An 11,805-nucleotide genomic window follows, 5' to 3' on the forward strand; every position below is an offset into this window, starting at 1 on the left:
GCGGTGAATAATGGAGAACCTGGGAGTGAAGCAGCATGCCTCCCAGATGCCAAACTGAATGGGCCCTGTGACGAGGAAATAGGACGCGTTAGAGCGGCCTCCCTCTCGCTTTTCTGCCGCCCAGCAGGAGTAAATCTAATGCAGCCGGGACCTCGCTGTGTTTCCTTTATTTTCTTTCATGAGCCGCTCAACCCTGAGTGACACTGTCAATCTGGTTCAGTGGGAAACAGGGGGACTGCCTTTTCAAATCATGATCTGTAGTCTCAATGCGGCCCCGGCCCCCCCCTCGGTACAGTATGTTGTTTCTGCTTTGCTGAGCTAAACCTGCCCACCACACTACAAACCGCCACACTCACCACCACCATCGTGTTACAGTGTCCTACTTCCAGAGGTTGTTAAAATTGTAAGGAAAAGGGACATTTTTTTTTTTTTTTTCCTTCTTTCTTTTCTGAAGGAAGGGGAAAAAGTGGAGGGGAACGAGGGAGAGTGGGGGGGGACGGCGCTGCTGCCTCTCTGACAAGATAAAATGGAATATAAAACACATAGTCCTGGATGACACAAAGTGAACATGACTGAATGAGAAGCCACGTTGTATTAATTATGTAAGGCCGAGTCTTTTGAGGCGAGGCCGAAGCTCACCGAGAGGGAGACGAGATTCCTCAGATAGCCGGACGTGCTGACAGCCGCTGAAGTATTGCGTTTATTCCAGGCGGCTAATAGAAATAGCACTTGAGAAAAGGGAACAAGAAATAATCAAAGAAAGGGGGGAAAACCATGAGGAATATCTTTTTATGGCAAATGCCAGAATGTAATGGGTTCTCTCTGTAGGATGGTTATGAGTTATAGATCGGTCAGAGCCGTTAAATCATAAATCTATTCCCCCCACGTTTGATGGGCTGTGTTTTTTGTTTTTTTTTGTTTTTTTTTTGACTGATGAAAACGTGGATTCACAAATAGAAAATCTCGGTGTTGGTGCAACATCTTTAATTTGTCATGGGACTGTTTTGTTAAAGGGGAACGCCGCCGATTTTCCACGTTGAAGTGAGTTGACAGATCTTGGGGAGCGCTGCTGCATATGTGGAAAAACGCAGTTTAAAGACATCTGTGACGACCTGTAAACTCACTTTAACGTGGAAAATGTGGAAAAGTTGTTTTCCATCATCCAGCGTTTCATTTCCTTGAGATCTGCAGTTTCTCCCCTGCCCGTTAAAATTCCCACGATTCCAGCCGATAACAGATTTCATTCATCGTTTTGCTTTTTTTTTGATTGTCTCTCCTGGTTTGGGAATGAAGACACAGTGACCTGTTATTTCCTCCGTGTTTTGACAGCACTGATCACATCCTCCAAGCCAACATGTCCTCCCTTCTCCATCCCTTGCTTCCCCCCCCGGTACATCTACCCTCCGCAGCCCCCCTACCCCATTCACAAATGTAATTTAGGAGTCTGTTTCTGTCCCCCCCTGCTTCTCCCAGACTCAGGGGTTTAGGAGCAAATTAGCTTGCTAGCTCGGTCAAGCTTAAACACAGAAATGCTGCGTTTGTTCCAGTGTATTTAAAGATGTCCTCTGCCGATGCATTGTAGAGGAAACGAGCCAAGCAGACAGAGGCAGGCAGGCAGGCGGGCGGTCTGGCTGGCTGGCTGGCTGGCTGGCTGGCTGGCTGGCATGGCAGAGTGAGCAGGTCTGCATCTGGGACGCCAGCGGCCTGCTGTGCTGAGTTTTGGGAGTGCATTGTGCCGTCGCTGTGGGTCCGGGGCACCGGAACACAGGTTAATTTGAAGCCCATCATTAGAAGGGGCAATTTGGACGCCGCGAATTGACAAGGGTGACATTTGCTGTGTCATTATGGTTGAAGCACATCACATCACAGCACAACACAGCCGCTGAACTTCTGCCTCGCTCCAGAATGAATACAAAGCATAATCAGTCTGAATGATTTGTATTGTTAATATTGTTATTTAATCATTGTGACAGTCACCTCTCGTTATTAAGGGACAGTGCTTTGTGTCATGAAAGCAACAAAATACCTGGAAAAGCGCCAGTATATCCTGTGTTATATTAATGGAGCACCTAATATCAGAGCTCAGTTATTGTAGATCATATTATCTTTTATCTGTTATAGTGCTGCGAAGGTCAAGATTGACCCCAGTTGACAAGCAAGCAACCGAGCATGAACCATAATTTACTTCGAATTTGTCTGGAACCCAGTAACGACCAATAAACGCGACATCGCGGCGAATCTTTTAACGAGAAACGGGCCTTCAATCAAATAAAACGACAATTGTCTCACTTCTAAACGATTCCCCCCTGCGTGACTCTTCCCCGCGATATCCCACTTCAACTGGTGAACGTATCAAATTATGCGAGCGAGATGAGCTCAAGTTGCAGTTTCATTTTGACTTTAATTGGATTCTTTTTCTTTTTTTCTCCCCCCATCACTAACTTTCATATTTTAAAATAATTATCCCTTTTTTTTTTTAAATACTTACAACCCAAAAATGAATTTTCTCTGATGAAATTCATCAGTAAATTACATCCTTGATTAGTTTTTCTTGGAAATCTTATACACGGCCACAAAAAAATAGATAAATATCGAATTTACTGCCACGAAGTCGTTAAGCGTATTTCTGGTTGGAGTGTTGGTGAGCGACGTTATGTCGGAGCAGAGGAGAAGCACAGATGTGTTACAGGTTCTTTTACAGTTTGCAGTTTTTAATCTGTCATTTTTGTTCATGTGAGTTGACATCAAAGATAAATAATCGGTGGAAAACATAACGATGCTAGTTGCAGTTTTTGCTTCCCCCCCACAAAAAAAAAAATAAATCATGACATTTTTTCTGCCTCTTGCTTTAAGGGTACAAAACATTCATAGTTTTTCACTCTTGAGGCGGTAATTTTTTGATCTTTTCATTCTGGGGTTACAGACACACACACACACACACACAAGAAGAGCCCTGAATTCTTTACCGTCTCTCTGTGTTGCTTCCCAGAGGCTTTTCTGATGTTTCGTGGACACAAGAGAGTCTTGTTTTGGAACCTCGATGCAGCCTCTTTTCTTCTCTGCGTAGCCACGCTGAGCCTCATGCAGTCGGACGACTTGGTTTGTTATGCTCTTCTGCCCGGGTTAAATCCAGTCCAGCGTTCACGCTGAGAGATTTAAACAGTTACTAACTCATGTGATGTATGGAAACTGTCTAACGCACGACACGAGCTCTGACCGCCGTGTTACGTCCGCCAACCTAGGAGCCGGGGGTGACGCTCGTGGAGCCTCACAGAGCTGTTAGCGAGACACTCGCACCTCTGGGAGGCGGTGATGGCGGGAGCGGGGGGCACAATGAGGCGAGAGAATCCTCCCGGCAAAACGGTATTTGTTGCCGGGGCCTTGAAACCGGCGCGCTCATGTATGTCATCATGACAACCGGCTCGCGTGGTTTCCACTGCATCAAGCAGTCCATTGGCTAGCGGTCCTGCTTTTGAGCAAAACAGTGCTCTGCGATGACATAGTGATTTATAAAACGGCATAGCGATTGCTTTTTTTTCCCCCCGCTGCTGTTACACAGCTGTTAAACAGATGCTGTTTGTACCAATTTAGAAGCTAGTGCATTGTTTGTCAACACCGGTTTGGAAATTCATTCTTTATAGCAGGACCTGCTGCAGAGTAGAGAGGCCGGGCCTGATGGGCCGGCGGCGGCGGCAGCCAGCAGTGAGGGAGGGGATACAGGCAGTGGGAGCAAACATGCAGGTTTTGGTTGGAACCGTTCTTTGAGCTTTAAAAACAATAATCGGCAAAGCGTAGCCACTGTAAGATTTGGCTCGAAATGAAGTCAACTTGCCATTTTGCATGAGCTTTTTGGGAGGACAGGGGCCGGCCCGCTGGAAGTGACAAGCTGTCAGACGCTCCCTGCAGTGCTGGATGGATTAGACAGTGAATTCGTTCTTGACAAATTGACTGGTACTAATGCTCAGAAATAGAACCGGGGCCACGTGAACCCCTGGCTTCAGCGGCGGCAGTACGACAGTGCTAACAAGGCTGCCCAGTGAGTCCAATTTCCTCGACAATTAATATTTGACTGAGAGGGTTGAAGGAAATCTGGTCGGATAGGCAGAAATGAGAGGAAGAGATTTTTGGGTGAAGGATTTATTTAATTACGCCGATGTACGTGAGACAGCGGCCCTGATGAGATGAAAGAGGAGGACAGAAGGAGGAGAAGCATAAAGGATGGGCCTGTGCGGAGAGCTGCGAGAGATGAATCTGGGGGTGTCGGGGGGGGGGGGGGGGGGGGGGGGATAGCTTGATGTGACTGAACCAGATGCTGTGGGGAGAAGGAGAGGACTCGGCGCTGTGTAGAGAATGATGGCTTGCGTGGCGCAGTAAGGGTGCCCCACTACTGTTTGTAAAAACAAGACCATCACACTCCATCTTGCCGCTCCCGCAGGAGCCAGGCCTCCAGGCTGATTTATGGCCCACAGACTGAATTGGCTGGCTGGGATGACAGCAGTGCTTGGACTCTCCCTGGTGAGTAGTGTAGGAGGCTGCCTGGCCAAGCCTCGGCCTCAGCTGGCCGGAGAACTGCCCTCCACTGTAGTTAGAGCAGGCTAGATTCTAAGCTCCGTCCCCAGTGTTAGGATCAGGCGGGGGCCAAGCCTGTTAGGTCTCGAGCACACTTTGGACTCGGTAGCGCCAACCGACCGCTGACAGTCATCCTCTATTCTGCCGGTGCCATATTTTATGAATATTTCCCTTCCCTCAGCCTCGGCTTCTGCATCACAGGCTCCATCAAGACTCCGTAGTAACAATTTAGATTTAATCAATCTTTGCCATGTGACTGCCAGGATGGAAAATTAATATGGAGAGCAATTAGAAAACAGCCATCTCGCTGTCAAAGATACACCGAGATGAGAGCAGAGGAGTGGATGAAAATCCGTCTGTACACGACTCAGACGCGGCAGCGCCGGAGTGTTGTCTTTCCCAGGCCGTCCTCAGAAAGGGTCAAGAGCTGCCGGGCCGCGTTTATTTAATTTTCTGTAGCTTGAATTCTTTTGGATTTTTTATACGAGTCCCCCTCAGCAGCGGATTGAGACGCATAGTTGTGATGTCAGAGTTGCTGTTGCAGATGAATAATTGTCTTTTCGTATCTGGGTTTAAATAGCTCCACATGATTTGCTTTTCGTGACATCACAGTGACATCTTCATGACGCCGTCTGTTCAGGAGAGGATCTACTTTAATACGACAAACAGAATCAGGATATTTATTGTTTCGGCTGCAACAAAATGCCAGCATGCAGAGGAAATGCACAAAAAAAAAGTAGTTTAAGCAAAAAGTGGCAGACAGTCTTTTGTAAAGAAAAAAAAAAAAAGATTTATCACGCCACGCTGCTGTTCCAATTTCTTTTTAGGGTTCATCATGCTGTAAAAACCAAAACTGACTGAATTGTGTCACGCTGCGTGTCCCCGTCGCCTCGTGGCTCCAGTTAAACAGAGAAAGACAGAATGAAGACTTTGTCACCTGAATCTGGGTTCACATCAGACTCCGTCTCCGGCCCTGCAGTCCGGCCTTCTGTTTCTTGCGGCTGCTTACACTCATTTTATCGGGTTACATCATTGTTTTCAGCCCTGAGGCTGTGTGTGCGCCGCTTTTGGAGGGAGAAGCGTTTTTTTGTTTTTTTTCCGAGCCAGGCGCCATGCGTTAGCCAAACACAACGCAGAATAGCTGGCGAAGGCTCAGGGAGTTTTTTTACCAGGGGTGTTGCTTCTCTCAGTGAACACTTCCCTTCCCCTTTATGTGTCCCTTTTTTTTTTTTTTTTGCTGATTCCTCTTCTTCCCTACATTAGCGGCAAACAAATAGCCGTGTGACATGAAGGGATCATTACACGCGGTGCACCGGGGTAAATCGAGCAATAAGCTTGTCAGGTTGTGGGAGCCCCATGCTGGAGCTGAAGGATCTGTCTGCTGCAGCTTGAAGTTAAGACGCCCTCATCTGATTGAGGGGAAGAGACAGGATTGAATCGGCTGCTGGCAGGCTTGCAGACGCGAGACGAAATGGCAGGGAGCATGTGGGTTTTCTCCCCGCGCTGATGCAAAGTGATGCTATTTCAGGTAAACAGACAAACACGGGCAGCTTTATCAGGAGGAATGTGGCTTTTTTTTTTTACGTTTCGAAAGTGGCGGCATTTTTATCAGTATGCGTATTTAAAGTGCTTCCTCGCCTGTTTTTTTTTTTTAGGGGGACCTTAATTCAGCATTGCAGCACGTCCGATGCAATGGCAGCTTCGTGCGACTTGATTCGTGGATTTCGGCGCCTCCAGAACAGTGGCGGTTCTAGACCAGTTTTAATAGGGGGGCCAGGTTGGGCCAGCTTTTTTGTTAGGGGGCACATACAACCCGGAAAAAAGGATAAAGGGTCACAGGGGGGTCCAGACTCAGAGTTACGGGGGCACTGGCCCCTGTTGGCCCCCCCCTAGAACCGCCCCTGCTCCAGAACCATTAGACTTGCTTGTGTTTTAAATGGGGAACGCTCAAAAAAAAGCGCTCCCTCTGTAATTAATAGGTGCTAAATCGTAGACAGGAAATGTTCCCAGTGACATCCTGCACTGTACTGTACTATAAATCGGTTTCTGGGAAGTGATTGGCAAGCTTATTTTCCCGATAGCTTCGCAGCGGGAGGCGCCTTCACCCGTCTTCTATTCTGAACGTGTTGACTCCGAAAAAAAAAATCAAGCGCCGCTGCAAAAGCCATTAACTCATCTCTCTATCACGGCTCGTTTTTTTTTAAGAAATTGGAGGAGATTGTGTTTTTGTTAAGAGGTCGATGGCCTCTCACTTTTTTTTTTTATTAAAATCGTCTCTCTTCCATTTTTTTTGTGTGTGGCTCTTTTGGAGCAACATCTGCGCTTCATGAAGCTCTGAGCAGCGGCAGGATGTGTGAGCGTTAATGGCACTTGGCTTTCATAACAATGTCATTTACAACCCAGTTGCTCTCCCATAGACCCATGAAGGAAAAGAGGGGAGGTATTCACTGCATATGCATGCACTGCTAAGTAGAGAGCATACAACTTGTGTATATTTCTTTGTGCCTCGAGGCTTTTCATGCTTTAGAAAGTGCTCGGGGCTACAGGAAAAAAAAAAAAAAAAGAAGAAGAAGAAGCCAAAGCATTTAGAGGAAATTGCATTCATTACCAATATGCTTGTAAATCTTTAATCAGCAGGGAGGGGGAAAAAAAAAAAAAGATCTACTTTGTCGAACATGTCAAACAAGATTTGGGGATAAATGCGAGTTAATAAATGTAGTTTGAAATTCATCAAACAACTTTTAACTACGTATCACACCCAATGGCAGCAGGTGCTAAAATATATTCCCAAATGCATTTCTACGTTGACATAGGACCGGTCTCGAGCTTTTTTTTTTTTTCTTCTTTAATAGTTTTTCACAAAAAAAAAAAAAAAGGCAGCAAAAAAAGGGCGAAGTTCAAAATGCATTAATGACAAAGCAGTTATGGAGGATTAGGAAGAGAACACGGGATTTAAAGGGGCTTTAAAAAATACCGTCGCAGTGGACAATCTAATCCAGCGTGTGGGCATGTTTTTGCTTTTTTTTTTTTTAATGATTATTATTACTCATCGGCCTCCCATTATGTTCCTGGTACCTGGGAAAAGACTTTCTGTTGTGATTACATTATTACATTCTGATTGCATCCCTTCTCTTCAAACAAAACCGCCGGCTTCTTGCCCTTTTGTCCGCTTGATTGCCGACCAGTGGCAGCCCTCATGCAAATCTCCATACATATGAGAATGCAACTCGCGGAAAATATATTCAATTTGCTCTTTTTTTTCACGAAATCGTCGTGACCGTATGGGGATTTTTTTTTATAGCGCTGCTTATTTATGCTGCGGTATGGTTGTGGATAATTGCGTGTGGTAATATTTCGAGATTTGGACGGCGAGAAATCCTGTAAGATGGCGTGCGAGCGGCTGAATTGGAGATGCTTATTACAATGGCGCCCCTTGTAAGGAAGTGGATGTCTTGGTCTGCATTTATGGCAGAGAATGCCACGTCTGTCTGTGTGCGTCAGTGTGTGTTCATTATGTGAAGAATGGAAGCTAATTCCATCGCGTCTGACTCACTCCGAGGCGTTCGTGCGGGCGCCGGTCACTCGTCATCTCGCTGGTGTTTCGTGTTTTCGCCCCGCGAGCGCGATGATCGTACGGCGGGTTCAAACGGCCAGTGATACCCTCTACTCGCTCATCCAGTCATTTAGTCACCACGTTATCTGTCAGTCTCATCAGATTATACTTTATGAGAGACACCCCTGGCACATCTGCCCCTGAAAAGCCCGTCTCCGATCTTTAAATATCGATCCCCAGGGCCTAAGCAGAGGTGCCTCTCATGAGCGCAGGAAAGAAGGGAGAAAAACAGATCATTAGTGATTTTAATTAGGTGATCTGTCAAGCTGCGATTGCCAGATGTAAGCGTATGCATTTGGGTCGATGGCAATCCCTCTCACAATCCCCTCTTGTCACCTTGGGCCTCTGGAAAACGGAGGATGGATCTCGCTCGGAGTGAAACAAGCAGTAGGGGAGCGTAGAAAAATGTGTCACCGTGAATCTGCGTGGCAGGTTTCTTTCTCAAAGACCGGAGCAGGTGGGGAACACAAAGGCGCCCCGAGCTGAATCGGTTTGAAAGCGAGGACTGTAAAGATTAACTATAAGACCAAGATTTTTTTTATTAAAGCAAATCTTCATCAGACAAAAGCGCCTCCGAGCTGGTGAGAGTGGACGGATGTGTGACCCGGAACAAACTTTCGATTTTGAGACCCGTGAAACTTTTTTTTTTTGCTTCGTTGTGGTCGTTGCAATGCAGACATTGTCTTGAAAGTCCTCCCCCCTCCAACACAACAAAGTATAAACGAGTGCAGTTATACAGACTCAGGCAAATCTCTTTTCTTTTTCTTTTTTTCACTCCGGCGTTAAACATCATTACATATTTATAACTCGGCGCCAGATGACAGAGACGGAGAGGGAGAGGGAGATGAACCAGGCAACAACACCGCAACTCGTCTGGTGTCTCTCGGCGAGATATCTGATTGCACTGTTTAAACCTGCCTTTCATCCAGTGTTGCTACAGAAAACCTAATTATACGAGAGCTGCAAATGGACTTTTGATTTAACAATACATAATTTAATTGGCATATTAGAAGTTCCCCCAAACATCCAGCTCTAGTCATCATCGAGCAGTGCTAACAGGACGGCGGTCTCGAGCAGATGCGGGAGTGCGTTGCGAGGGAAAGCGAATCGCTCAGAAGTGTTTAACTTGGGCTGTTTTTAATTAAAGACAAAACGCGGCATTGTTTGTCATTTATTTATTCCGTCGTGACGGGCTTGGCGTCGTTAAATCAGTGAGAAGACGTGGGAGAAAGAATCCGATGGAACCTGTGTGTGAATATGAGTATCTGAGTGGAACGTCGAAAAATGTAAGCTGGAGAAATCTAACAGCCGCGTTTTTTTTCCTTCTCTGTCCCCTCACAGATCCCAGCGAAGGCTTCCACTGCCAGGACGAGTGTCGCATCCTCGGCCACTCCGACCGCTGCTGGATGCCCCGCGTCCCGATCCCGGCGCGCGCCAAGTCGCCCGAGCACTCCCGCAATGTCATCGCTTTGTCTATCGAGGCCACCACAGTGGACGTGCCCCACTACGAGGATGGCACCATCAAGAGGACTTTTGCCACCTTCGGCAAGGATGGGCCTGAGGACGTGGAGCGGGGAGAGATAAAGGGGAAGCGGACTCAGGAGTCTCAGGTGTGTAGCCCCAAGGCCAACGGAGGGGCTGTCCGTGAAGCTGGCAACGGTCGCGAGGCAGCCAGCCCCATCACCTCCCCCGTGCACCTGAAGAGCCCGGTGTCCAAGCCGTCGTCTGCCTACAACACGCTGAAATGCCGCGACGCAGAGCGAATCGCCAACCACAGCCTGCTGCGGCAGCCGGAGGGGAAGGACAGTGAGCCAGCTGTCAGGGAGATCAACACGCTTCTCCACGATGGCCGAGACAAGGAGTCCCCCAGCAGCAAGCGCCTGAAGGACATTGTGCTTTAGCGAGCTTCTCTACGACACACACCGACACGCATACACACATACAGTGTAAACTCACATATATGTACCCCGCAATAGCTGTGTGTACACTGAAGAAAGTCAGGCTGTGGAAGTAGAGAGACACACCCATTTTGCAGTATACAATATTCACGAACCAGCCCGGGCTGAGGATGATGAACTGTAGTATGCTGCAGCTAGTTGTGTGCTCAAGCCGAGGTAGTGGATGTGGCTTTGTTGTAGTCGCAGTACTTTTTTCCTTGTTTGCTTTTCGTTCAGTTTTCTTTCTATCAGTCTGCAATCAGTGGACAGGCAGGTTACTGTTGACTGCATGGACATGGCCGACGGAGCTCTCCAGCCCTTTTGCGCCAAAGCAGGACACTGCGTGTTTGGACACCCGAGGTGCCACTTCTTTAAGTACAGTTATGCCTTTTGAACTACTTTTGTATCACAAACTGATATTTGCCTTCTTTGGTTTTGCAGTTTGTTCTAGCTGTCAAAATCGCTCTTTGTTCCTTTGTATAGTGAGCTTCAATGTAACAAACCACAGACGTACACAGGACTCATCTAAAAATATCCTCAATTTACTCCTTCAACAGTTTTCAGTGCTTTCAGGAGAAGGGAAGGGAGGCCTCTCAGTCTCATTTGCCATTTTTTTTCCTCTGACTAATAAGAGAAGCTTTCTCCGCGTATTCCCTGAGGACATCCTAGTGTCATCAGACTGTGAGGTCTTTACAGTATTTATATTTTATCAAGGATGGAGCTAAATGAACTCTCGCTATCTGCCCAGCCGCCCCTGAACGCTGGAAGTGGGACAGACAGATCCAAGTGTTCGAAATTGAGTTGTGTGAAAAAAGACTTCCTGCTTTTGAAAAATCTCCTGTGCCCAACCTTGATTGTAGCCAGTGGAGCGCAAATTAGAAACTTGTGCTCTGGTCTTGTACTTTTTTTGACTTTTGACTATGGGGCTAGGATAGAAGGGATCGTCACTCATGTCTTGCTATGTGAAACTCTCTATAGGGTTTACTATTATCATTTTTAATAACCCGTTGTTATGTGACAATCCCTTTAATGTTTTGTTTCAAAAGAAGAAAAACAAATAAACATTGGTGTTCAACTGAAGCTACAGTAGCGTTTGTTACACAAACACAAAAATAAAAAAAAACATATATGCCAAAATATATTTTATAAATAATTTAAAAATGTATAATGAGAATATTTAATGCTGTGTAGTTATTTTATGAGTAAGTTATACTTGAAATTAACTTGCTTTTGTTCATTTGTCTTTTGCTTTTATATTGAAAACCTGATTTTGTTTTGTTTTTTTTGTTTTTTTTTCAAAAATGGAACTTGGATTATTATTTTTTGTTTACCGTGTGACCCCGCCCCCCCCCCCCCCCCCTCCGCCCCGCCCCTCCTGGCAACTGTTGCAGTCTACCTTGTTGTAAAGAGTTTCTTATTGGTCAGTTCTCGTGCCATCAAGTTTCTGTGTGGGCTACTAGAAAAATGTACAAAAAAAAGACAAAAAAAAGAAAAAGAAACAACAAAAAAACGAAAAACAGCGTTATCAGCACCAACATTAGTGTGTCAGTTCAATGAGCTTAGAGTGAGATAGCAAAAAGAAAACCAAAAAAAAAAAAGATGCAAACAAAACCTTGACGATTGCAGGATGTTGCTTAAATCTTAGTATCTAAGGAGGAGAAACTAAAAAAAAAGGCTCCCAGTGTT

General features: G+C 46.2%; 1 protein-coding gene across 8 annotated transcripts in view; it reads left to right on the forward strand.

Moving 5' to 3' along the window:
• The window catches only part of pcdh19 (protocadherin 19), a 57,261-nt gene extending 46,029 nt beyond the window's left edge, over positions 1–11,232 (forward strand). For all 8 annotated transcript variants that reach the window (XM_030395976.1, XM_030395973.1, XM_030395971.1 and 5 more), the window contains exon 5: positions 9,524–11,232. In XM_030395976.1, coding sequence (XP_030251836.1) covers positions 9,524–10,083 — 560 coding nt within the window. In that variant the 3' untranslated portion in view covers positions 10,084–11,232. The remainder of the gene's footprint in view (positions 1–9,523) is intronic.
• Positions 11,233–11,805: the final 573 nt, after the last annotated feature.

The sequence above is a fragment of the Sparus aurata genome, chromosome 18, assembly GCF_900880675.1.
Source record: "Sparus aurata chromosome 18, fSpaAur1.1, whole genome shotgun sequence".
Taxonomy (NCBI): Eukaryota; Metazoa; Chordata; class Actinopteri; order Spariformes; family Sparidae; genus Sparus; species Sparus aurata.